Consider the following 27,332-nt stretch of genomic DNA (forward strand, 5'->3'; position numbering starts at 1 on the left):
GCTTAACTTTTTTTTTTTTTATTAGGGCAAAATATACTGTTCAGCAGAAGCACGTCTATCTTATTAACAAGTCAGTAAGTTCTCACCCGAATTGACGGCGCAGTGGGAAAATCGTCTCCTAGCTTGGGCCACAAGCGCTAAACGCTGCCTCTCGCTTGAAAAACCTGTGAGTCAAAATATCACAGATTTTCTTCACACCCAACTATGCATGCAGCCGGCCTCGTTCCAAAACGGCAACAAATGCTTTTTTGCCTTCTACGTTTGCAAAGACGGAAGAGGGGTTCGGAAATCTCCTTCACATCTTGAAACTGATGTAGTGCAAACCAGATAGGAAGCGATTTAATGAGAAAACAACTTGATCAAATTCTGTGCTATCAAAATAATGAAGGCCATATCAGCCAGTTTTAAGACTCACCCTTACAGTATGACAGACGATTGTCGGAAATGCAGAGATTGCAACATCGATCAAATTTATAGCATCACAAACCCATTTTCACTCCGATCTTCACTGGGGATTTCCGAAGGAAATAAGAGTGTGTGTGTGTGTGTGTTTTTTTTTTCAGGACTTGCTGCATCTCATGTCATTCCTGAACTACCACGGTAATATTTCTGCAAAGTTTGTGTCTCGACTTTGTCCAATGATAAGACTCAAATGCAGACTTCTTGTTGGGACCGAATATCAGCAACGTTAGTATTGTTTTCCCGAGTTAAGTACTGTAATTTGAGATTCTGAAGCACACCGTTCTTTGGGTTTTATGACTTCATTCTTATACATATTTTTGAATCTACATCATATGTGTATGGCTGCCTGTAATGTTTATATCAGTGTGGGAGAGTCATGAGAGTTTAGGGCTGAAAAAAAAAAATCGGCTAAGTCTACCACAAAAATAAGTTGTCCTAAAAAATTTTTTGCCTAGAAACTAGAATTAATAATTTGAAGTATTTGATGGAATAATATATAGGATAATCAATTCTAAATAAATTTGTTTGTGACAGCCCTGCGTGAGTTACAGACATTTCTGACATGGTGCTTTAATTACGGCAATTGTCAGCGGCATTTCACCTAGATTTTCTGAATCCTGTCCAGTGAATGAGAGGAAATTCTTGACAGCAGCAGGAAAGGTTTCACTTTGGCGCCCTGCCCTCGTTGCGTTCACGTCAAATGTCCCAAGAACGAGAGTCATTGTGTTCTTCCAGGCCTCACAATGACATAAAGAGCAGCACCAAATAGCTTAGCAATGCGCCGTTTCATTGTGGTCACGCTGCTGCCAGGCCAATCTTCTTCAAAATGTATTGTAAATGCTATACTGTACTGTATAATGCCGCTGCACACATACTTGACATGGCGCAAACAACTTCAAGTTCTGTTTCGACCAACAAGCATTCATCGCGTTATTTAATCAAGAGCAACATTTCTGCCCCCTTTCCTGTGAGAAAACAAAAGCTATCCCAAGTGGGACCTCTTTAAATGTTGAACACAATCCACTGTGGGATGCTGGTCATCCTCCAATTTGTTTCCCATGATAAATAATGGAAATCTAATTCATCACCATCATAAACTCGTTATTTACTGTGCAAACAACCTTTGAAGTAATATATATATAATTTTTTTAATTATTTAATTTTTTTAAAAAAAAACATTTTTTTAAATTATTTTTTTATTATTTATTTATTTTTGTTATTTTTTTTTAAAATATTTTTGTTATTTTTTATTTTTATTTTTTGAATAGGGGTAATATTCCGTCATTCTCGCTATGATGTGAGCCCAATCTTGGTAGAAAACGAGTTTCTTTAAATTGCAGTTAAAGCGCTGCTTTTTTTTTTTTTCCCCCCCAGAGGAATCAATAAGCAGAATCATCAGGCAAGCACACAAGCAATTCCTGGGAAACAAATTACTGGGAATCGGCGTTCAAAAATAACTCGTTTTTGATTCCCGTCCCTATTCTTCTCACACGTTGTCTACAAGTGTTTAAAAAAGCCAAATGTGTATTAAAACCTTGATGCTGGCTGAGTTGACCTCAAGTGAGTTATGCTGAGTTGTTGTATTGTATAATGTCTTGCATGATGCGAGTTGGATCTCCATGTTTTTCCTGCGTGGGATATTTTTCCCCAAACAGTTTTGGATAGTTGACACATTTACGACCTTTTGGGGAGTTTGGATTTTGATGTTCCACCCTGCACTCCTGAAAGAACATTTACAATAATTAGACCTCTTAATTAGAGCGCTCCAGTGATTGATGATAGTGCTTCTAATGAGACAAACATGTCAGAGTATGACTTAAATGCAGTCGAATAATGGTAACCATTTGTATTGTATTTGTGTGCGCCAACTCTTTATTCCCCAAGGACAACTTTTGACAGTTAAAAATTGCTATAGATGTTCTAAAGAAGTCCAAAATATAAATACAACTGTAGCGCTATTGTTTCCAGACTGCACGGTTTGTTTCATGTTGAGATGGTAACGGTCCATCCTTCACGGATAAAAAAAGTAATTGTACACAACGGGATCGACGAAGCAGACTACAAGTCTCTTGTGTAACTCGAGATTGCTGCAGGCCATTTATCGGACTTTCCACATATCCTCAAATGCCCTTTCACTTCTTCACTCTGTACATTCAAATTCATTTTGAATGACTCGTTCTCCTTCTCTCTTTATATTGTATAATCGAATCATTCATACATCCTAAACAAAAATGCTCAATTGAAACCAGCACTGAAGTGGCAACAAAAGATCTTAAAACGTATTTCCAAATGCTGGAAAAGCAATTTTGTCTGCTTATGAATAGAACTTGGAATACATCGAAGCCATAAGCCACTTTTACGCTGAGCAAAATTGCTTCATCTGGGCCCTAAATAAAGCGTTTATCTGCCTGTATCTTTTTCATACAGTATCAAGCGGATATTGCATTAACCATGTGCGTTCACACACACACACAGGCGCACACGCATCTCCGATCCTTCCTCCAAACCTGGAAAAGCACTGACGGGATGGGAACGTGATGCAAAGTAAAGAAATGAAGAGCACTGCACAATGGCCTTAACCTGCAAGCGGCGGTGCTCGAACCAAATCGCCGACGAGTCTGAGTGCCTCTTTGCATATGTAGCCTATAGTCTTGAAATAGCAGGAACACCCCCCCCCCCCCAATCCCCCCCCCCCCCCCCCTTCCAGAGCCTCCACTGAGATAATGTTGTATTCTGCGTTACCTCCCGTTGCTCTGCTCTTGAGGACATCCTGTTTGCTCGCATTCCTGGAAGTTCAGAAAAGCCATTGCAACATAGCGAAGACTTTTGGTGTTGCTTTGCACAAGTGTGTGGAATTGTTTAGACCAATTCCCTTTAAAGATTGTGGTCAAATGAAATCCTGCTAAATTCTTTCTCAAACTGTTAATCTGGTCTGTTGAAATTTGATACCCGTTACGGCTCACATTCCTCCCGCAGCCCCCCCCCCCCCCCCCAACCCAACATGCCGGAGTCCTTAGCTTTGCCCTCCATCTGATCTCACATTTCTGCAGACCTACACCACACTGTTTGTTTTCCTTGGAGGAAGCATGAATGAATCTGCATGCTGTCACAAGATTTATTGCAGAGGTCCAGTCAGACCTTTATCTTCCCAGTGGCTGGTTTAGCGCAGCTACCTCAGATCATCTCTGTACGTTCTCTGCAAACAATGCCTTGAGATTCAAGTTCGCTTTGTACACTTGTATCTCAAATCGGTTTCCCCCATTGATATGAATGGACATGCAATTCCAGCCACCCCCCCCCCCCCAAATGAATCAACAAAAGTGTTTGTACGTATAGTAATGAGCCTGACATAAATACATGCAAATGTAAAGAAATTAAACAGGTTTTGTCACATTTTTTTCCCTTCAATTCAATGGACATGGTGCAGCTCCTTCTGGTGTGTCCGCCTTGGCAACCTGGGATTGTATAATACAGACATACGGAAATAATCCGCAGTGATATTCATCATTCTTTGCAGAGGATAAAGAATATATGATCTTGAATACGGCTGCACAATAAATCGAATTTTACTTGTGATCACAGTTTTGGCTGCCACGATTAAATTAACTTGATTGTCAACGATATTCCATTTAAAATGCAGGCGCTACTGCACATCTAATCAAGTCAGCCAACCATTTTTTTATTAAAAAAAAAACGTTTATTTAACACTCACAATGTTTATATATCGCTTGTTAAAAAGCAGTGGAATGAAAATACAGATATTTTCCCGAACATAATGAAAAATTTTGATTAATAAACATGATTACAATGTTGATGAAATTAATCAAGATTAGCATTTTTGGCCATAATCATGCAGCCCTAGAGAGTAATATTATCTGTCTAGCTGTGTTGTGCCACCATTTGTGACACTGATACTATTCGTTAGTCTGTCTATGGCATTTGCCATTATGTGATAGCATTACACTAGCAGACTTTAAGGCAAAATTATGCAGTTGTTTTAAATACGCAACATGTAATTCTCTTTTGCAGTAAACTTCATGTGGGACTGAGAAAAAACATCTTTAAACCTTTTTTTTTTTGATGGCCACTATAAGCCAAACTGCTGCTTGTTGTGACGTAGTAATTTTTGCTCAAATTCAAAGCAAAAAATAAATAAATCTTAGCACTTGTATTTTGAAACTGTACCGTACTCAACTTGATCATCCTCGAAACTGTTTAAATCATTGAAACATGTCCTCTGACCGAGCGTCTTCTTCTGACCCCCACGCAGGTTTTGCCAGAGGTTGACTGGATGATGCTGGAAATGGACACCACATCTCCCTGGAGATCAATTCATGTGAAAGGTATTAGGCTTCTCTGCAGTGCCGATGTTTTCAAATGTTCGGGTCAGTGCACAGGAGACAGACAAAACATGGAAGACGCACATTTATTTTTGCTTCTTCAAATCTTCAACAAAAAGCCTCTTGAGCAATGAACTTAATCAATAAAATATATTTATCTGCAAGAGGCAGTGACACTCAATCACTAAAATGACACCATAGGATGGTTTATTCAAAGCAGTCCACCAATCCTTTTACTGCCATCTGCTGGTTATTCCAAGTACCTCTACTACAATATTACACTTTTACATAATGGAAAGTTCGCTACATAAACTGATGTCACATGGACTCTTGCTTCATTAAACTTGAAGTTTGTTGGGCTGTAAGCCACGACTGGAAACACATATTGTAGTGCTACTAGTGACATTATGAAATTCTAAGAGTGGTTCAGCTGAAATGTTATTCCGTAGTGAAAGACAGTATTGGGGGAAAAAAACATAACTAGTAAGTTGCGGTGCTAGTGTACAGAATTGACTTTCTAGTCTTACAATAAAATACTTTTTTATCAATAAAACCTCCATTGTTTTATGTCTAGGGAAGCTGTGCAGCAGAAATTTAATTTTAAAGTGTGTCTTCTAACGCTTCTCAATAAAGTTTGTGCGTTGAGCAAGTGCCAATTAAAGCAAACCCAAACAGGAAGCAGAAGAACAAGGTGAGCTTTGCCGAGCTTTTCTACAGTTGCTGGAAGGAGGGGAAGGGGGGTGCGGTTTCACACAGCAGACGTGGGCGGGACCAAGCTTCAAGAGCGGGCCGCCGTGCCACCATGCCGCGCTCCCATTGGCTGACGGCGACCAAAGGCGGAAGTGCACGGAACAGTGGGGATTCCCCGAGGGAAGTTCCCAACTCCGCTAAGTAGGCTATGTAAAAACACACACTTCGCCATATCCTCAACCCCACTTCCTTACTCTGCGTGCGTGTGTGTGTTTTTGTGTGATAGTGTGTGAAGAAGAGCATGTTGTCCGCACATTAAATTCAACTTTAATCCAAAATGAAGGTAAGCGGACGCTCAATGGCGTTAGTGACTTGAGGACGCACGCAAGTTAATCGTTGGCTAACTTGAATGACTGGATACGGTTTAAAGTTTATTTACACTTCTAAGCTCCATTTCTTACTATTCGACTGTGCTGAGTATTTTATGGCAAAGTTGCTGTAGAGCGAAGACTGTTGCAAAAGTTAACAGAACTAGACTTAACGTGCCAATTCTGTACACGGAAACATATATGTATAATTATGCCATTTTGATATAGGAACCTTTTATAAACACGAAAACTTTATATAGTTATTAATCAGCCTCATTTTCATGTTGTTGGTATTAAAGTTTGTATCTTTTTAGTGCTCAAATTGTCATTGGACATTCCAGTCCAGTTAGAGGAAGTCTACTTGCAGGAATTGCTTTGCTACGGTCATCATATTTACAGCATTTCAATGTTATTTCATCATTAAGGTATTTCCTAAAATGTAAATAATTAAACTGGGTTGCCTAGGTACTTGTGACTTTTAAAAAGTTTGGATTAAAGTACTTGAAAAGGCCATGCACTGTTTTTTTTACAACAATCTTTGGCTAAATTGTCTGCTTGCTAAATGGGGAAATTGAACATAAAATTGTCAACAATATGTGATATATTTTTCATTCCACATATCCGCTTCTACAAGCAGAACTGTAGATTTTTCATCTAGTATAAACTATGACAATTATGGGTGCAGGAAAAGCTTGAAAAAACATATTTCATTAATTTCTTCATGTGTGATGCTTCACAGGAAATGCTATTCTCAAACTGTTATATCAAATTAAGCACATGAGCATTTTGTTGCAAATTGTGCACGTGATTAATAATAAATGTGACAAGGTTTGGTATTGATGGCATGTTGAGTAAAAATAAATACAAAATAGAGATTCCTTGGGACACTGCCAAACAAATGTCTCCAAAAGTACACAGTAAATACTTTAATAATGATGATCCTGCCTCAATTTGCCATAATCACAAAGGAACTTTCTCAGTATAAAATCTGACTTCTCAGATCTGGCTTTTCAGCATTTTTAAGTTCAGACAATCTCAAATCAGAACCAGAACTCGACAAACAGATGACAAGACTTCCAGTCTCCTTTTTGCATGTGTATTATTTTTTTTTGTTCAAATACGCAACAGCATTGTTCGGGGATTGTTTTGTATTCCCCCCCCCCCCCCCCCCCACACACACACACATTCAATGAAGTCTTTAAAACGACTTGCATCGACAGGTTCTATGTCTGCTCTGTCAGGGATGATTGCGGCGCACACGGTATGGAGTGGAACGTTGGAGACCAGCTCAACAAAGCTTTCGAAGCTTATCGCCAGGTCTCAATTGAAAAGGATAATGCCAAAAAGGAGTTGCAGCAAATGGTAAGAGCGCAACTGACTTCCATTGACCACACAGCACAAAAGTTAATTTAATAACCATTTTGGTCATTTGGACCGGGAGCGATCGTGAATCTTTATGTTGCTACAAACCACAACGTGCACGTGTTCAATCAAATACAAATGGTAATCTAGTAGAAAAGCTGTCAAAAAATACTTCCTTGACAGTTGTAGTAATGATCAGATTGATTGATTGATGCTGTCAGAGAGGTACTAATTTATTGTAAAATCAATTACATCCATATTTTAAATGATCACGCATTGCCCATGTTGTCTGCTGACAAACTCACTGTAAGTATTGATTCTAATATCAATTAGAAAACGTTTTACTCGCGACTTCCTGTTTCCTATTTCGTGTCAGTCCGATGTCTTCATAAGTTTTGCAGTTTTACATGTACTCAAATTATAACATGATCAGTTGAGGTCAACTTCGAAGTCAGCCATCGTCATGGAACGGCTTGTCGGAAGTTCCACTGAATTCGATTTTGTAGGTGTACCTAATGAAGTGGCCAATGAGTGGATATTCACAAAATGAACTCAAATGGCAAAGCATCTGTTTTAAAAAAAAAAAATCATGCTTTGTCACATTCCATGTATGTTTACGACAAAATGTGACGGATAAAGCTCGCACCGGTCATTTCTGTATGAAGTACTACCAAAATGTATTTCTACAGACTGAATATTATCAGCAATACACTGAAAAATTGCAAAGGCAGATAGAGGACCAGCAGCAGATGATTGCACAACTTAAAGCTCAGCTGTCTGCAACAAGGAAACCATCAGGTCAGTGATCTGATCCGAACCCTCCGATCCTTTTCTTTCTGGGACTTGTGATGATGACATATTTTGATGGACGTTTTTGAATGACATGCAGCTGCGTTGCCACCTGCATGCTGTTAATTTACACTCTTTTGGACTCTTAAGGGGAGGTGAAATGCGAGTCGTGCAACCATCTTGTTGATGGGGCCAGCGCACATGGGAAAAAACAGCATCTGGTACGTGTCTCATCTTTTTTTTTTTTTTTTTTTGGTATAAAGCACTACAATGACCCTGAAAAGGACTTTTTGTATCCATTTGTAAACATACACTGTAATGACAATCACATGTACATTGCAATCCATTAATGTAAAATATCCATTTTTTATGCTGCTTATCTCATGTGGGCGGAGCCTATCCCAGCTGACTTGGGGCGAGAGGCGGGGCTTACCCTAGACTGGTTGAAAAACATTTTTGGGATACATTTACTTAAACAAAACATAATATAATCCAAAAAGGGTTTAAATATTAGTACATATATTTTACAAGATTATGTGCTAGATGTAATTCCCTCCTCTTTTTTTTTTTTAATACAACTTGTTCTCATTAAAGTCGCAGGTGAGCTGCAGCCTATCCTGGTTGACTTCTGTGAGAGTGGACTGTCCACTAGCCAATCAGGGCTCATGTAAACAATCGTTCAGACAAAAGGACAATTTAGAGTCCGCAATGAACCGAACATGGATGTTTTTGAAATGTGGGAGGTAGTCAGAGAAAAAGTTTCACAATTATTAATTTCACCATGTTTATTGTTCACCTTTTGAGAAGGCACAGTAAAAGCAGCTTTTTTATTTATTTATTTTATTTTTTTTTAAATATAGCTGTAGTTCAGGTTTAGTTGCCAGGCTGCAAACATTTTCGTGACGTGGGAGGAGCGCAATGAATACCGGTGCAAGCTGACTGTAACTTGCAAACGAAATGCAGCCCTTTGAAAATAAGACTTGAATCATGAAGGGACTTGTCAGGTGGCTGTGTGATGCTTTCAGGAAACTTGAGGACTTTTGTGTGTTGCTGGGCAACAAGGTGCAATAACAACAATAATATTACGTATACTCGAATGTCACCGCAATAACTTTTTACAGCGCACTAATCACTTGAAAAGGCATGTGAAGGTTTTCAAGTGCTCTTGAACTGCACTTTCACGTCACAAGATGGTGCTAGAGGACAATTTTGCTTCAAGTTTGAGTTTAGACCGTTCCAATAGCATGGGTGCACATATTCAGATTTACTTGCAATATTAACTTGGATTCTTGGATCTAATCCTCACTACATTCCTGACACTTTTTTTTTTTTAATCATTGTGTTTTTTTCAGAATACTATTCCTGTTGCTCCACTTAATACCGTCAGCGTTGACTAGTAAGTCTCCCCCCCCCCCCCCTCTCTGTACACCAAGACAGCACACAAGTTCAAGTGTGCACTTGTGTCTCATTCATACATTTTGTTTGCCAGTCAGGACATGCTGGACGCGCTGGAAGCGATTCACGGGACATTTCGGCAGATTCGCTCCCTATCGCGAAGGCAAAAAGATCACCTGAAGAGATTCCGCGGGGGAATAGAAACTGCAAATGGTACTAAAATTCTTCGGCTCTTGTGTGAGACCCAAAGTTGGAATACCCAAACTATTAAAAGCATTTTGTCCGTAGACCTTAAATGAGAGTATCGAAAGCTATGGGCATGATTATCCTTAAAGATTACACTTTTGAATCTGACATTCAAAAGTGTTAAATTGTTTTAGTGTCATTAAATTGTGTATTATAAATAATAATTCCTGCCAATGTTTCATTCTGTTACGTATATAAGGTAGTTTACATCAACAAATTCATTCAAATTCATCAATTCATCCTTAACAAGACACATTTTATGTAGAAACACTACCACAACATTTTAGAAAATATATGAAACAATATTCTATTTAGCCCAATGGCACACACAAAAGCCTTCAATTTGGCTTTGTTAAAACTTTCTTCTTAAAAAAAAAAAATAAATCCAGTTTTGCATTTTAGTTAAATCCTCATGGAATAAAGATAATCAAGAAATGTGGTTAAATAAAACTAATAAAGGTTTTCATGTAAATTAATATATCCAAATATGTAATAACCCAAACAGAAAGCTATATCTGGTGGTTTTGTCTCACGTGCAATATTTACACACCTATTAACTTCTAGTGCGGTTGCAAATTATTGGTGTCAAACTCTCACCTGCCACATCTTAGGCAAAGTATTGTTAATAGTGCTCAGTTTTTATTGACACTTCCAGAGAGGTGTTAATGTAGCAATATGTTTCTAGTAGAACTGCACCCGTACAAAGAGACCTTTCAAATAATTAGTTTAACCTCTTTAGCGTTATCAGAAGGCCACTTTAAGACTAAGGATTGGGACATACCTGTATACAGCATTTGAACAAAATGTGACAAAAACACTTGGAAAATGCTTATAATGATAAACAATTGCTTTTTTTTTCTCTCAATAAATTTAGCATGGCCACATTGTGCTCGTAGTTATATATTATCACTACCGCTGTCAAAATGAGTGCATTAATTTTGCGTTAATTTAATGTTTCTTTAACGCCACTATTTATTTCTTTTTACGCACAATTAATGACTGCTCCTTACTTGGAACCTGTACAGGGAGAATTCCAGTCGCAATGCAGCAGGCACGTCCACGTCAAAATTTAGCAGGAATAAATGTAATAATAATGCAGACTTGGGTGAAGTTGTATTTTACAATTTTATAAATGTGCAGAATTTCACAAGTTACTTCATATTAAAGAGTAGATAGCTCTTAATATGAAAAGAAAAATGCACGGACCTGTCAGCAACATCTTACAAATGCAATTATGCCATCTAGTGGCAGAAAAATGACCAACGCAAATCAATATCACATCTATTTCATTTGAACTCAATTTTACAAATTCTTATGAAATTACTGTATCAATGACTAAAAGATGCAGCCACATTTCTTTTAGTTTCACCTTTTTTTCCACTTTTATGTTACCAAGAGTATGAAAACTTAAAAAAAAAAAATTTTTTAGAACAGATTTGCGACCAATCGTGAGTTAACTATTGAAATCATGCAATTACACACGATTCGACATTTTAATCACCTGACACCCCCTACTTTTCGTTTTTTAGAGCGTACACCTCTTGTTCCCATTTGAGATCATTTGAGCAAGAATTGTCTACGTTTTGCAACCTGCGTGCTTTTTGCCAATGTAGTTCCGCGTCCACCATGCTAAACCTCCAAATGCTTCTGACAGATCAGCAGTTCTCCATGCCCATCCAGTGCACAGACCGCGCAGCAGAAGCCGAAGCGGCCTTCTTCTTGGCGCCGGGGTCGACGGCGGACATTCCGCTGGTGCCCTCATCGCTGGCGTCGCGCGGCGCCAGCCCCGACGACAGGGACTTTGTAGACTCACTGGTCAAGCTCAGTGTCAAATTCCCGCCTCCCGTGGACAGCGAATACGACTTCCTGAACAGCGCCCCGGAGAGGCACGCTGCCCTGACCGTGCCCATGAGGCGGCCCCTCAGCGACATCCCTGCGGCCGCCGACGAGGAGGAGGAGGAGCCCTCGAAACTGCCTTTTGTCATCCCTACATTCCCCTCCCACACGACGTCCTCCTCGCTCTCCCAGGAGGATGTTCGGGGCCCCCAGCAGGTGAGAAGCAGGTCTGAGAGAAGTAGTAGCAAATTATCAGTTTCTGCTCGGTCTTTGCTAATGGAGGAGCGAACGTGTGTGTGTGTGAAAGTCCCAAAATAAGCGCCACGTCGAAACTTCAAACACATTACGGTGTAATGAGTGCTAATCCCTTGTTTTTCTGTTTCAACTCTCCGGTTGTTTCTGCTAGCATGTTTGCCGGAAGGTGTGAGCCAGATGGAAGTGCCGCTCGGTGTCTGATGATTGCAACGCGTACCTTTTTAATTGTGAAGCATATTCGTAACAGACATGATAGTCGTAAAAGTAACATCATTAAAGACGTGAGAATCACATTTCGACCTTACTCTTCCTCCCGTAACCTTTAAATGTAACCGTTTGTGCTCTCACAGATTGTGTTTACTGTATTTTTTTTTTTCTTCCGGTGAATAAAATCTCATTTTCTTCGCTTTAGTCTCTGTGGAGCCCTGATCTGTGCGAGGCAACCGGCGTGGCAGCAGAGATGGCGACGGCTCCGAGCAGCATCCCGGATAAATGTGCTTTCTGCCATGCTGTGGTTCCGCAGGAGCAAATGAACAGCCACCTCTACTCACATTTCTCGCCAAAGGATGAAACGCACCGCTGACTTTGTTCCGCCGCAGCCCAGAGACTTAATGTTAAGCGTGGTCTAGTTCTGCCCGCCGCAAAGTATGTTCACTGTACGGGACACTGCAATGAGACTTGAATCCATTTTTATTTAATGTTGAAGAATTTGAATGGTACAATCCCCGTATGTTTTTTTTTTTTTTTTTTTCTCGAATAGTTCTGCAGCTGAGATTTTGTTATGATGCATGAGGAAATAAAGCCAACAATGAATCATTTATAAGGTGGACCAAGGTGTAATCATTTTGTTTATCTATTTTGAAAGAAGTTGCAATGATAACACAAGCTATATTTTAATTTTTTAAAAAATGAGCACTTCGGCTTTATACATCCTCAATTGGGTGTTAAACTCATTTTTGTCACGACCCAAATTAAACCATATAAATGTATAATCTTATGCTTTATTGCATACTGTATACACAACAATTAGATAAATAGTTTTGAAGTCAGAGGTCAAGGATATAATTCATGTTATTTTTACAAAGTTTAAAATTACTTGCAATATCTCAGCATTATTAAAAGTGAGGAAGGACAATTTGCCATTTTGTCACAAATTTTAGCAAGAAGCATGAAGAAGTTGCACTTGAGTCCTTGTATATTTCCTTTTTTTTTATTTTCTTTCCAGGAGAGCTCAGTATTGTTCATTCGATTTGACATCATCATTGCTCTCCTTTAAAAAAAAAAAAAAGTTTTTATTTTATTTTATTTTTTTATTTTTTATTTTTTTAAATATATATGCATATATATATATATACACATACACACATATATATATATATATATATATATAGTCCTTGTATATTTCCATATCGCTGCCGTCACAATTTGGTACATTTATATATTTTAAATCAATAATATTGATCAGTCCACACGTGTACGTATTTTTTATTTTATTTTTTTTACAAATTTGTGTCTAATCTAAAGTGTTGAACATGTCCTCATCTCTTTGTTGATGCAATATTAATGGTTGAATAAACAGGCTGTTTTTGGAATCGCCTGAAAAGTGACCATTTTGGAGGTACTGTACAAGATTTTGGCTGGACGCCAGCGATATGTTCCATATATTGGTTTGACATGCCAACAATACTGAAACTAGTCAATTATGAGGGATGGACAAAAAATCCTTACAGGCAGAGGTGGGTAGAGTAGCCAAAAATTGTACTCAAGTAAGAGTAGCGTTTCTTCAAAATAATATTACTCAAAAGTAAAAAGTAGTCATCACAAAACTCACTCAAGTACAAGTAATAAAGTATTAGCTGAAAAGAATACTCAAGTACTGAGTAACTGCTTGAACATGAAGTCTGACTTATTTTTTAAAAACAATATCAGACAGACAAAAAAACATAAAATGATGTGCAAATGCTGGCATCTTCAAATCATAAAATAAAACCTTTTTCAGCTCGAACCCAACGACCATAAGTAGCAGTTACTTAAAGTGACAGCACCAAGACGTCATCTTTAAGTGAATTCTCTCGGGTACCCGTCATGCCTGCCAGTCGTCAACCAGGGCCACATTTCCTGCGCGCAATGTGTCCGCGGCGGAAGTGCTCCCATTTACTCAGTCAAGCAGAGCGTTTACATGAAAATACGGTTAATCTAATATAAGAATGTAACAACTCTGGTGTAGCTCAATATAGCGCAGTAAGTGTAGCTTTTCTTCTTCACACATCTATTCAAGTAAAAGTAAAAAGTATTGTGTGGTAAAACTACTCTTAAAAGTACTTTTTAAATTTTTATTTTAGTAAATTTACCGGAGTAAATTTAACTCGTTACTACCCACCGCTGCTGACAGCCACAGGTAAAGTCACCCCCCAAAAACTCTTGAAAATAATATGTTCTATGCAGCCCCTCTTATTGATCAATATTGCATTTGTGGAATATGAATTATTAAGCAGCCAAATCCACCTGTTTAATTCCATCTCAGGGGGGCGGCCATTTTGGCACTTGCTGTCGACTGATAATGGCATCACAGGCATTCACAATCATTTTCTGAATTCGGTCATGTGATGTTCGTAAACTCAGCCACGATTGGTCGTTTTACCTGCGCCCTGAGCAACAGCAAAATGGCTGCCCCGAGATGGACAAAAACAGGTGGATTTTGCTTAATACATATACCAGAAAATGTAATAATCAAATGTATTGTTGTGCAACTATTGATTGGTTTACTTTCTACAGAAGAACAGCATAATGGCAGCTCTGGGGAGTTGCGCAAAATTCATACGACCAATTTTAAGACCAACAATTTGCCAAAATAACTGCTGATCCCCTCGTTACAGTAAGTAATGTTCCATATTTAAACTGCATCTTTTAGTTCATCATTCGGATTTTTCTTCATTTAAGAATCGTGGAAAGATTCTCCACCCACAAACCTGTTGTTTAAATTAGCACAGTAATGAGAAGCAGCTGTTGGTCGACCACGGTGATGTTTTTCTGAAACATTTCCAAGTTTGCCGCCATTTACAAAGTTTATGTGCCATATGTTCATTAGATACGGGAATTGGTTTTTAGACTTAACGGCACACAACAATCAGGCACAAACACGCCGTTCAATTAGCTCAATTACATCCTCATTTGCCCACCCCTGCTTGTATATTAGTACATATTTTTGGATAACTACAATATTTCTATGACAACTGAGCATTAGCTCGGCGTTGGAAGAAAAATGAACATTTTGATTATTGGATACTTCATCAGGGATGCAAAGTAGATGAGATTTCTTTTGAACTACAGTGGATGTTTATTTTGCCTTTTTTTTGTTTTTTTATTCTGCTATCTGCAGGCAGGTCAGCATTGCAAAAGAAAATCTTTAAAAATTGCCTTATCTGGACAAATAGAGGTTAAATTAAGAAAGAAAAAAAAAAAAGAGTACAAATGAAATAATTCTCAAACCTTTTCCACTATAAATATGACTTGTCTGTGCAACTCAACTGAGAGGAAAAACATATTTTTGAGAGGAAATGAAAATAAAAGGAGGTATTGTTTGCACAATATTCATGTCACTTTAATTAACACCACAAAAGTTCAGATGTTCAAGTAGGCTTTCTAGACCACCATTTTCAAGTTTTTGCGCACAGTTCCAAATACTAGTTGGTGTTACCACAAAACTATCACGCTTTTGCAGGATACAAGAAAATATCATGAAAAGCCCTCTGGAACATTTGAACTCTATCTTTGGGGTTTCATTGTTTGGGCTTTGGACACACTTAGGACCGCCCCTTCATTTGAATAACATTTCATGACATATTTTCATGCTGACAGCGTCTGACGACAAAAATTCATTTGAACCATTTCTATTAGTTTACATTTTTTTTCCACTTTTGTTAACAAGAGTATGAAAACCTAAACAAAAATGTATTGTACATTTAAAACGGATATAAAATGTGCGATTAATCGTGAGTTAAATAGAGAAATCATGTGAAAAAACTATTATTTTTTTTAAAGAAAAAAATTATTACAAATAAAAAAATTTATTACAATTTAATTTTTTTTAAAGAAAAGATTATTAAAAATTAGGGGCGTCAGGCGATATTTTTTTTAAAACGTAATTAATCGCATGACTTCACTAGTTAACTCACGATTAATCACAAATTTTATCTGTTCTAAATGTCCAATAATTTTTTTCTAGCTTTTTTTTTAAACAAAAGTGGGGAAAAATAGTTAAACTAGTAGAAACTGTTCAAATAATTTTTTTATGTTTATTGCCGTCAATGGCAGTGAATGAGTTAATAGTGGAAAAAATTGAAATGGTATAAAAATAATCGTCTTTATTGGTCTGGTTTGAACCGGGGTGTGTAGACTTCTTCTATCCACCATAAGCTGATATTTATTTGCGCAGAGGCTTTAATTGCATTTCATAAATAGCTCTGGACTCATAAAGCATTTTTCCATTTAGCATGCCAAACATTACATATTTCTTAGTGCATTTATAAAGACACACCACATCATTTTGCATTCATACAGCACAGCATGGACAGTGTGTGTTGCTGGGGGTGGGTGGGGTGGGGTTGTGTGTGTGTGTGTGTGGGGGGGGGGTTGTCTGGCAAATACAGATCCCTAATGATCCTTTCTGGTTAATCTGTGAAGAGTCGAACATAGTGCAGCCTACACGCTTTTCTCTCTGGGAGCATGAACAGCTGCTTGCTCATAATTACGTTGTCATTCATTGTTTGGAAGTGGAAACCGCTCGTGACAGCTCGTATTATGATATTTACTTTATTTTTTATTTTTATTTTTTTAATTCTGACCGACAGAGGTGCCTTCCTGTGCGTGCGTGGAGAGTGTGAACTTTACAGCCTAGTTTTTGTTGTTGGAATCGATTTACCTTTTACTTTTTAAATGCATGCTGGAAGAGGCCGAAGATTTGAGATTGAGATTTGAGCGCACACACAAAAAGATGTACGATATGGATCGAGGTGGATATGTAGCGCCCCCTGATTACAAGGTGTCAAAATTGCCAGGAGCAAGAAGGTGAAAGCAATCAGGGGTGAGAAGATTGCCGGCATTCGTGAGGGGCAACTAATTATCCCAGTCATTTGTGGAGGGAAGCATTGGGAGGCCCACCGACTGGTGACAGATTGGTGCGGAGGAGAAGGGGAGGTGTTAGAACAATGCGGCCCGGCTCCCCGTCATTAATGCACGCTAATCAGCAGTGCTGCCTGCCGCACCACCAGTCGGTGCTGCAGACAGTTCGGGGCGCGGGGGGGTGGGGGGCAGCCAGAGGGGTTCCAGATCGGAGGGTGGAAAGTGACACTACTGGCGCTCAGCCACTGCTTGTTTAGCGCACAGAAACACGTCGAAGGCCTGTAATCTGTCGTTACACGCGACACAGCATTTTCTTTGATGGTCCAGTCAGGAAATAAGCAATTGTGACCAGTAAAAGTACGTTGAAAGGAGTGTTAGAATACAATTAAAAAGCATAATAACCCATTTCAAAATACACTCAGAGAAAGCATAACATTGAAATTTGTGAAAAGGTTACCATGGAATTGACATTCTGTGCTTGAAAACAACATATTTCACATTCATGAAAGTTTGACGTCTATAGCCGTCAATGGCAGTGAATGAGTTCATCTAAAATGTTATTTGTATTCATGCGATTCATTTTCAAGCCTGCATTATGGCCAAGTTTCCATAGTCATTACTTTTAAATCCCGGTTAGATTTAACATGGTAAAATTGGCCAGAAAAGTTCCTGAAATGATACAAATGAATACATTAAGTATACATAGAATACTGTTTAAAAAAACACACATATAAATGATATAAAGGAGGTGAATTTATTCTACATGTTCTTCTCTATAAATGCAGAAGCAAGTTTGCATTTGGGTAGTTATAATAGTTTGGGATTTAAAAAAAAAAAAATCACAGTTTTATATTATTTCTTATTATATTCAGTTGATTTTAATTAGTTTAATAAGAGCAGGTTTGTTATTTTTACTAGTTTTTATTTATTTTTTAAATGCTTGGTTTTAATTTAGTTTCTATTAGTTTTAGTAGTCGTTTTTTTTGTATGGGGATAGGTGGAGTGCAAGATATAATAAAATACAATTTTTTAAAAAAGTCATTAAATATTGCGCAACCTTCCCTGTTCTATTTCAAATGAACCTCGAAAGCTAATTTATGATATTAACTGGCAGAGAAGAAAATTAAGGATATTTTCACTATATTTTATTTGTTTTACATAAATTATTGTTTCAGTATTTTTCAATTTAATTGTTTATTTCACTTTTTTTCTTTTAAAGAAACGAAAAGGAGACAAAAAGAAGTAAAACTTGTCATGTCTTCCCCTGATCAACTCAAGCAGTCAAGACATTTTCAACGGAACAATTTTACAAATTATTTTACTGTTTTTCATTTATTTATTTGTTATTTTTTTAAGTATCTTTTTTTTTTAAGTACACCCATTTATATTATATTTCATGAATGAATTTTTTTTTTAAATAAAGTTTTTTAGTTATTTTGTACGGTAGCATATTGCTGCCACACCAGGGAAATAACAAAAGCCATATCATGTTTTAACCATTACAAGTTTCACGAGTTAATGTTAAAACGTGATATGGCTCTTCTTTTCTTTTTTTCCTGGTGTGACAGCAATACGCTTCCGTAATTTTGCTAGTTTTCATCACCTATAATAACTTTTTAAACTCACGAACAAAATGTCATCAAATGTCTTTTCAATAGTGGCCATTTCTGATCATGCTTTTTCTAGAGCTCCTTTTAAATCCCTCTTACGTTTCTTTTCAAATGTGTTAATTGGCTCAGACGTTGACAATTGATGCAGCATTACGGTTGCTTTTGCAATTAACCATCAACGTGCACGAATCCAGCGAGAATGTTGAATCCGACGGAAAGCAAACAGAGAGCTAGCAAGTGGATTGCGAGGTCACCTGACTCTTCACATCGGTGTCATCGAGATGATTAACAAGTTAGGAGGGAAGCATATTCCTCTGCCTGTGCCCGGGTTACCGTTGGCATGAGCGGGTGCCAAGTCGCATGGCGACGCGAGCCCAGAGCGCGGCCCGCCGGTGGTCTCGCCAGGCGACGGCTTCCTCAGCGTTCGAACAAAACGTGTTGAAGACATCTTTGCCTCTGTTAAGTCTCACAACATCCACCCCCACCATTGTGGAGCGCGTTGCTCTCACATGAGGCTTGCAGCCAAAGATTTGGCAGTCACAGCTTACTGATGACAGCGGCAGTGGTGCGATCGCACCCGCAACCCCAAAGGACGCTCACCTTTCAGGCGGGTGTTCGGTACACATGCATTGCAAAGGCACTGCTCATTGCAGGTCACCAGATAGCATTTGTTGAAAGCCAGAACGTTTTTTTTTGTTTTTTTAAAGTTTTTCTTGGACGTGCACAGTAGGCCTATGCTGTGTTTGTAGTCACTAAGCCATGACAATTATTACTAATTATAGGGATAGACCAGTTATCGGCTAGGCTGATAATCGGTGCCGATATTTAACATTTTGACAAATATCAGCATCCTCCTTTTTTTCTTTTCTTCAAATCTAAAGGCCAAACAAAGAACTCCGCTAAAAAAAAATAATAATAGGGTTATACCGATTATCGACCGGGCTGATAATCGGTGACGATATTTAACATTTTGACAAATATCAGCATCGGCATTTTATTCTCTTTTTTTTTTTTTTTACAATCTTAAGGCCGAACAAAGAACTATGACAAAAACTAATTATAGGGAAATACAGATTATCGTCCGGGCTGATTATCGGTGCCGAAATTCAACATTTGGACGAATATCGGCATCCTCTTTTTTTTCCCTTCAAAATCTAAAGGCCCAAAAAAAAAACTACGGTAAAAAAATAATTATAGGGATATACCGATTATCGGCTGGGCTGATTATCGGTGCCAATATTTAACATTTGGACGAATATCGGCATCCTCCTTTTTTTCCCCTCAAAATCGAAAAGCCCAAAAAAGAACTACGGTATAAAAAAAAATATCGGGATATACCGATTATCGGCCGGGCTGATTATCGGTGCCGATATTCAACATTTGGACGAATATCGGCATCTTCCTTTTTTTCCCCTTCAAAATCTAAAGACCAAAAAAAGAACTACGGTAAAAACATAAATATAGGGATATACCGATTATCGGCCCGGGCTGATTATCGGTGCCGATATTTAACATTTGGACGAATATCGGCATCCTCCTTTTTTTCCCCTCAAAATCTAAAAGCCCAAAAAAGAACTACGGTATAGAAAAAAAATATCGGGATATACTGATTATCGGCCGGGCTGATTATAGGTGCCAATATTTAACATTTTGACGAATATCGGCATCCGTCTTTCTTTCTTTTTTTGTTGACAAATCTAAAGGCCAAACAAAGACTTCAGATAAAAAACTATTTATAGGGTGAGTTTTGTTTTTTTAATTTAAGTTAGTTTTAATTCGTTTTCAGAGTGGTTCTGTTCGTTTTTATTAGCTTTAGTTATTTAAAAATGCTTGGTTTTAGTTAATTTCAGTCTTAGTTTTCGTTTAGTTTTTTTTTTTTTTTTTTTAATGTGTATTACTAGTGCGCAGAGGTGGCAAATCCAGGTCCAGAAAGTAAAAACCCTGCCACAGTTTGGCTTTAGCCATTGATGCTAGCTAGCTAGCTCCCTAGCATGTAAACGAGTACCATGGAAGCTAGCAGGGAACTAGCTAGTTGGCTAGCTAGCTAGCACCTGGGGTTAAAGCCAAACTGTGACAGGGTTTTTACTTTCTGGACCTGGATTTACCACCTCTGCTTGTGCGCAATATTTAATAAGCACCGTGGTAAAATGAAAAAAGTAACTAATTTCTTACCTAGCGTTGCATTTCGTTGTCGCCTCGGAGCGACGTCATCTGAAGGTGCTTTTCTATTGGCTGCTGCTAGATGACGTCACTTCTGTGTGAGACGTTCAAACGTCCCTATTCCGGTTAAATAAATATACTTAAAATCATCCCCAAAAGGTGCATTCATTCAATTAATTACCAAAGACTAAAATGAAGGACGTTTTTGCTATAATTATATAGTTAGTTTTAGTTAGCTTTGTAAACATAAAATGTAGTTTCAGTTAGTTTTCGTTTTTTAAAAAGCGTTTTTGTTTCTATTTTATTTTGTTAACGAAATAGTTTTTTGAATTTTAGTTTTCGTTTTTTTTTGTTTTCGTTACTAAAATAACCCTGGCTGTACATAAAGTAGCGTCCAATGAGAGACATTTAGCTGCCAATTTTAGCGCTCCTCAAAACGCGAGAGGTTGTCGCATGCGGATGTTTGCTTGCTATTCTCGGGTTAGAAGGAAAGAATCCATTCTCGGTTTAATGACGACAGGGAACACGCTCTTGACTTGTACTAAATTTGCCAATTAACACCTCTGATAAGAGGCTGCCTCTGAACAGCACCAGAGCCGTTTGTTGTCGGATCTTTTAATGATAAGCCTTGTGATGTCCTAATCACGTCTTCCCGGATTTTGCTTTGTGGCGATACGAGCCGTGGCGCGATTGATAATCAGGCTGGCTGTGATGTTGGACATATTTTCCTTCTCCGCATGCCGCTTGAATCCTTATGCGCTGGTTGGGCAGACAATTTTTTTTATTTTATTTTTTTTGCACGTGCCCATATGGCCACGTGCAGCTTCGATGAAGCACATGTGAGGGACGCCATGCTCAATTTGCTGCGTCCTCTCTTATTGTTGTCACGCTTGAGAAATACAACATAACAGCACCGTCCTCAATAAATCACTCCTAAAATGATGGTCCCTTTTCAAATGAGACCCCCGCCCACCCCCCTCCAATTGTAGTCACCCCTCTGGTGCCGCACATGCTTATCAGCCTCCCAAACAACACCTAGTGCAGGTGTGAATATTCAAATCCCCAGTGAAAATCATGGTGCGCTTTCTTTGGTTGTCCTCAAGAGTCCCCTTACATGCTGCAGCCTTGGGGCCGCCATGCTGTTGGCTAACGGCAACTTGCAGAAACACCTTTGGCTAAGTGTAAGGTGGACGTCCGCTAACCAAATGTGCTTAATGACTGATGAAGCCGTTCACAATTGAAATTGGCGTCTAATTGAAAAATGGCCTCCTAAAGGGCGCAACCATGCGTGTTGCCCGATTAAATCGCACTGCTAACATTTTAGAGCTGTCAAAACGATTCGATTTGTCGAATTACTGTTTTAATAATCGAATAATCCTTTGGAGACATTTTTTTAATTTAAAATTGTCCAAATCCTCTGATTTTCTGCACAGCAACAGTAATTGTTCACTCATTTCTGTAGGCCTTCATGAAAGAAGACTGATTATCTTCTGTGTTTAATCAAAATAAGACATTTGCAAACACCTGTTTTTAATTTTACTTTTTTTTTTTATCCCTATAGGAATACGAAGTATGAAATAAACACCAATCACCGGTTAGTAAAAAAAAAAAAAGCTTTTGTAATACATTTTAATGCAAAATTAAAATGAATCTGATTAGCCGATTAATCGATTGAATTATTGACAGATTAATCCATTTTTTTTAAATTCAATAGTGACAGCACGTTAAATTGAGGATTTTAAGGATTATGCTTGAAATGACATTAAATACTCAACTCAACTTTTTAAACCAAGCATTGCTGTATTCAGAGTGCTATACATGGAACAGAAAGCAAAACAAGATAAGAAAATAAATATTTTAAGTAAGCATACAAGTACATAAACTTTATATCAATAAATTAATAACAAGATGAAGAGGCTCGTCATATGAGCCATTTTGCTTCATAATGCTAGTTTAAAAAATGTCAACAAACTGATAAAATCTTAAATTGGACAATTCAACAAAATATATAAATTTTGCTGTTGTGAAATTTGGCTTTCTCACATTTCATAACAAAAAAATAAGAATTGTCCCTAATTGTCCCTGTTGTCTCCCAACTTAAAGATATAAGTAAAAACAAATCAGCAAATCATTTTGGAGCAACCAACTTGCTTGTTTTTTGTGCTAACAAACATTGTTGACATTTATATTTTAAATTAAATGACTGTTTTAGACCCCCAAAAAACACAAGTTTTTTTTTTTTACAGTGCGAGGAGACTCACAAGGTTCTCGCATCCTTCCTCTGAATCCCGCCACCTCGGTGTCACATCTTAATAGCGGCGCGAGATGTGTTCTACTCAAATATTCAGTGTTAAGAAACCATCTGGCTTGACTAGAGCTGAATGTCATCCTGGCAGGCCACTTTTATCTGACTGACACCTCCGAGAATTAGTGGGAGGACCACTTTATTTTTCCGTGGGATGAGACGACATAGCTCGGCAAACTATCCCGCAAGCAACGCCGGAATATGACCGGTAAAAATCGGCGAGCTCCATTCAGCCGATAACTTCATCACATGACACCGTTTGGTGTCACCTTTTTGTGTTATTCTGTTTTAAGCTGTGAAAATGGCACGCCATATGTATTACACTCATTTGTTGTTGTTCTTGCCAATTCCCAGTAAATTCGTACATCCCGTGCCAATGCTCTCACTCTTCTCTCTTTGTCTTTGGGATTTCATTGCGGATTCTGCATCAGACTCGGATGGCTTTCTAAAGCGGGATCTAGCAGGTGTCTTGATTTGACGAGTCTTGCGCATCTAATATGATCCAATAAGAACTCTATGAACATTCTTGACAAATTTCACACTCATATTTGACAAACTAAACTCAAAGCTACATTGACGTGAACGCTCTTTTTTTTTTTTTTTTCTTCCTCTTGTGCACAAAAACAAATTGGCTGCATATTTTGTTCACACCTTGCGTAACCTGGGGATTGCCGGCGCAGTTGTCTCTCGTCTTACCTATGACAACAAGCTGCAAAGTGCTCCCTGTGCCCTAATCTGCTGTTGAGACCTGACGCTGCATGTTCATGTTGTTTTCTCTTTCCTTAACGCTGCCAATGGAAAATCCATTTCATATCCGATATTCTTTCATCTTGATATCCACTATCTGTGTGGCAGGTGGCAAATCCAGGTCCAGAAAGGAAAAACGTTGCCACAGTTTGGTTTTAGCCGCTTGTGCTAGCTAGCTAGCTCCCTAACAGGTAACCGAACACCCGAGAGCTAGCTAGGGAGCGTGCTCGCTAGCACCTGGGGCTAACGCCAAACTGTGGCAGGGTTTTTACTTTATGGACCTGGATTTGTCATCTCTGTAATATGTTGTGGATTTTATTTCATTTCTAGAATAATCCTTAAACTCCTAATTTTGTAGTCCTGTCACTATGCTGCTAGCTAGCGAGCTCCCTAGCTAGCTCCCCGGTGCTCGGATACCTGCTAGGTAGCTAGCTAGCCAGCAAGGGGCTAATGCCAAACTGTGGCAGGGTTTTTACAACCAGCTATTTTACCCCCTTCACTCCCAACTATTTTACTGGATTTTGACTAATTTGAAAGGCCCACAGAATATATTGTGTTCTATTGCTATAAAAACATGGAACCTACCAAAGGGAAGATTAGAGTCTCTTCTTTCATCAGGAAAAAGTATATTTCTGTCTGTTTCCATTTTGCAGCAATTAGCATTAGAATATAGTTTCATCGTTATTCACAAATCTATTTAGAATTGTGAGTAATTGAGGGTTTTTTTTCAACATGGCCCTGGTTCATCTCTTTTGCTCTGCTGCCACCTGTTAGTCGTTTTTTTGTAAAACCTACCATTGCTTTAAGCAGTCTCTTCAGGTCAGAGGCTGCATCAAAGCCTTATGTATGCTCTAGCTTACAAACAAAACAAACAAACAAAAAAAACGTATAAATACGTTTTTGGGACCATGGCAATATTTAAAATAGACTGTTTTTATACATTTTTTGGGAGCAAATGAGGGTAAGGATGCCAGCAAATTAGAGGACCGTATTATATACAAGTACAGGGGGAGGGGGGATGCTTTTTAAGGATGATTTCATATGAAATACTTTTGGGGTCCGCAGGCAATTACTGTAGAATTTCATACAGTAGTGGAAAGCAGATCTCGGAAAAATACGTTACTCCCAAGTCTCAGAACAAAGAGTGTAGTGGTACAAGATTATAACATGGATATCGAAGAAATTGAATTTCATGTTTCCTTTCCTCCTACCAGAATCGTACCTCAACACACACATACTCCAAAACAGCACATTGGCTTTCAAACGGGACCAATAAAGGCCCACTGATCTCGAAATGGCAGTCAGATTGGGATTTTAGCATCAACAGATGGTCAGTGGATGCTTTTAAATGAGTAACACCACTGCCTGCTTTTGGAGTGGCTTCAAGCGTCCGAGTAGTACGCTACTGTCTCATCAGATCTGCCCGTGTGAATGATGTCACCACGAGAGCTATACTCAGTGCTACTCACTCGTCCCGCCGGCCGTGGGACATCCCCGTCTGCTTGAATTATTCAACAGTACTCCTTACCTCTCCAAAGCTTGAGGGACTGTTGAATATTTGAAATATAGATTTGATTTCTGTTTTGCTTTTATTTAACGTGTATGGATGAATGTGGTGGTGGCGGCGGCGGTGGGTGGAGACGTTGCCAGCTGGTGCCGCCTGGACGGTCACCAAGGCAACTTGCCGAGTCTGTCGAACTGATCCGCTGGACTTGGCAGTCTCACGAGGGGACGTCGCGGACAAGCGGGCTTCCTCGAGCGCCTTTTTGTTTCTAGCACCGAGGAATTGATGGATCATTGATCGTTTCGCTCTCAGCGCAACGCGATGAGCGTATTTGACATTAGCGCGTCATTCAGGCGGACATGAATGGTGAACCCGTGCTATGTTGTGGTAAAGAGCGGATTTTTACAGATTGAGTTATTGCTTGTGTTTGTTAAAAATTTACAATTTTGAATATCTGGGTATTTCTGATGTTTTTAACTGTGACTAGCATACAAACCAGGCATACATCAAAATAATCCTCACAGATCATTCAAACAAGCCATTTATTTCATTCATTAAAAAAAAAAAAGACAATATAAAGCAATATTCAAATTCAAAGTAACGCAAAAGAAATGTAAAACGGGACAGATCAAATTACAACGATCCAAAGTCCGATACTTTTCAATGAGTGGAGAGCGTCCTTTCACCGAGAAAAATGCCGCATTGGAGAAAAGTAGCAAATCGGATTTATCCCACTCGTATTGTGTCAGTTCTGACCTCAAATTTATACGATATTCTTGATCCCCAGCATAGAATTGATCACAATCAGCCATCTTTCTTGTTTACATTTGCCTCAAATGGTTTGAGGGGGGACACTGAGAGTGGGATAAGTCCGACTTCAAACCCTCCTTGAATGCAACATAAGACCGCCATTTTGACTCGTGACGTAAGCTTTGAATTGTCAATAGAGCGTATTTCTAAACACAGATTAAGTTATTGCTTATATTTGTTCAAAAATACCTTTGGAAGAGGACCTTAAAAAAATAATCGCATATTGCTTCGTAAATTGCAATATTGGGGGGAGGGGAGCAATTTGTTTATTTTTTTAAATCGTTCAGAGTATATAGGTCCGAAGTCTAAATTTAGAACTGCGCAAATTCGCATGAAGTATGCCTTCGTGATCGTTTTACCCGGAGTTCACGCGATACAACGAGGCACACTCATTTACCAACACAATTAATGTTTTTTTAGGGGGGGGGGCACACTAAATGAACTCCCAGTTTATAAGTAACACTACATCTTAATCTAAATATTGTCTAATTAACTTGGTATACAATTGTACAAGCACTGCTCCCATCACAACGTTAGCATTGATGCTAAAGCTAACAAAAGAAAGGATGGTCTGGCCGAGCGACGTCTCCATGGAAACAATGGCAAGCATGCTTTCCTCCTTTTATTTCAAGATTGTAATGATTGCAAAGCTGTCAATCGGAGGTTACGTTTTTTGGATCGTTCTCCTGGCCTGCTCTGGATTTCATTTGTAACCAAATAATTTTTTTTTAATCTGCTAATTGTTAACATACGCCAGATAATGCCGGCTCATTTCAAAATGCTAGCAAAGCGTCATCAAACAAAACAGAAATAAAGACCCATGTTACTCCAGATGCACTTGCTCCGACAAACCAGGCGGCGTATCGATCCGGCAGCCTCTGATGACACCGTCATGTCACTTCTGTGTTTAAGTGTTATCTTGTTATTGTCAAATTATCAAGCTGTCAGGTCTGGAAGAGGCCCGTACATGTGATGTTGCTTTGTCTCTTGTGTCCAGCTGTTGCCACAGCTGTCTGCTTCCGATGCAGCTAGGTTGGATGCAAAATCTGATTCATGTATTTTTTCATTCATTCATTCCGCATATTTCGTAATCTAGTCACTGTCATTAGCATTAGCATTTTGCTAATGTTATGGCATGATTGCAACTTATTGAAACAGTCTTTTATGACAGGCTTTGAATTAGAGGAGTAGTTTTTGGTCTTGTGTAGCGTTTGTCCGATCTTCTTGGAGATGCTGCAGCATGCTGGGAACGGCGCACGCGTCAGCCAGAAGTTCACACATACCGGCGAGGATATGAATTTATTGGCCTGTCCCGTCGTCTTTCCGATCAAA

General features: G+C 38.7%; 1 protein-coding gene and 1 long non-coding RNA gene across 11 annotated transcripts in view; both read left to right on the plus strand.

The window, feature by feature from the left end:
- The window catches only part of tank (TRAF family member-associated NFKB activator), a 31,404-nt gene extending 18,470 nt beyond the window's left edge, over positions 1-12,934 (plus strand). The window contains exons 2-11 of one of the 9 annotated variants that reach the window (XM_077580943.1): positions 564-600; positions 4,733-4,805; positions 5,377-5,693; positions 7,102-7,222; positions 7,912-8,020; positions 8,162-8,232; positions 9,364-9,407; positions 9,501-9,619; positions 11,307-11,704; positions 12,156-12,930. In XM_077580943.1, coding sequence (XP_077437069.1) covers positions 5,605-5,693; positions 7,102-7,222; positions 7,912-8,020; positions 8,162-8,232; positions 9,364-9,407; positions 9,501-9,619; positions 11,307-11,704; positions 12,156-12,326 — 1,122 coding nt within the window. In that variant the 5' untranslated portion in view covers positions 564-600; positions 4,733-4,805; positions 5,377-5,604 and the 3' untranslated portion in view covers positions 12,327-12,930. Of the gene's footprint in view, positions 1-563; positions 601-4,732; positions 4,806-5,376; positions 5,836-7,080; positions 7,223-7,911; positions 8,021-8,161; positions 8,233-9,363; positions 9,408-9,500; positions 9,620-11,306; positions 11,716-12,155 lie in introns of those variants that run through there. The other 8 variants (XM_077580944.1, XM_077580948.1, XM_077580947.1 and 5 more) reach the window with 8 other exon arrangements.
- Positions 12,935-13,851: 917 nt separating this feature from the next.
- LOC144060962 (uncharacterized) lies at positions 13,852-23,226 on the plus strand. Of its 2 annotated transcripts, none has more exons than XR_013296051.1 (4): positions 13,852-13,984; positions 14,086-14,141; positions 14,519-14,618; positions 22,881-23,226. It is a non-coding gene; the product is annotated as an uncharacterized LOC144060962 (long non-coding RNA). The 2 variants fall into 2 exon arrangements; XR_013296052.1 differs by lacking the exon at positions 22,881-23,226 and adding an exon at positions 18,084-18,281.
- Positions 23,227-27,332: the final 4,106 nt, after the last annotated feature.

Source organism: Vanacampus margaritifer, chromosome 11 (genome assembly GCF_051991255.1).
Source record: "Vanacampus margaritifer isolate UIUO_Vmar chromosome 11, RoL_Vmar_1.0, whole genome shotgun sequence".
In the NCBI taxonomy this organism is placed as follows: Eukaryota; Metazoa; Chordata; class Actinopteri; order Syngnathiformes; family Syngnathidae; genus Vanacampus; species Vanacampus margaritifer.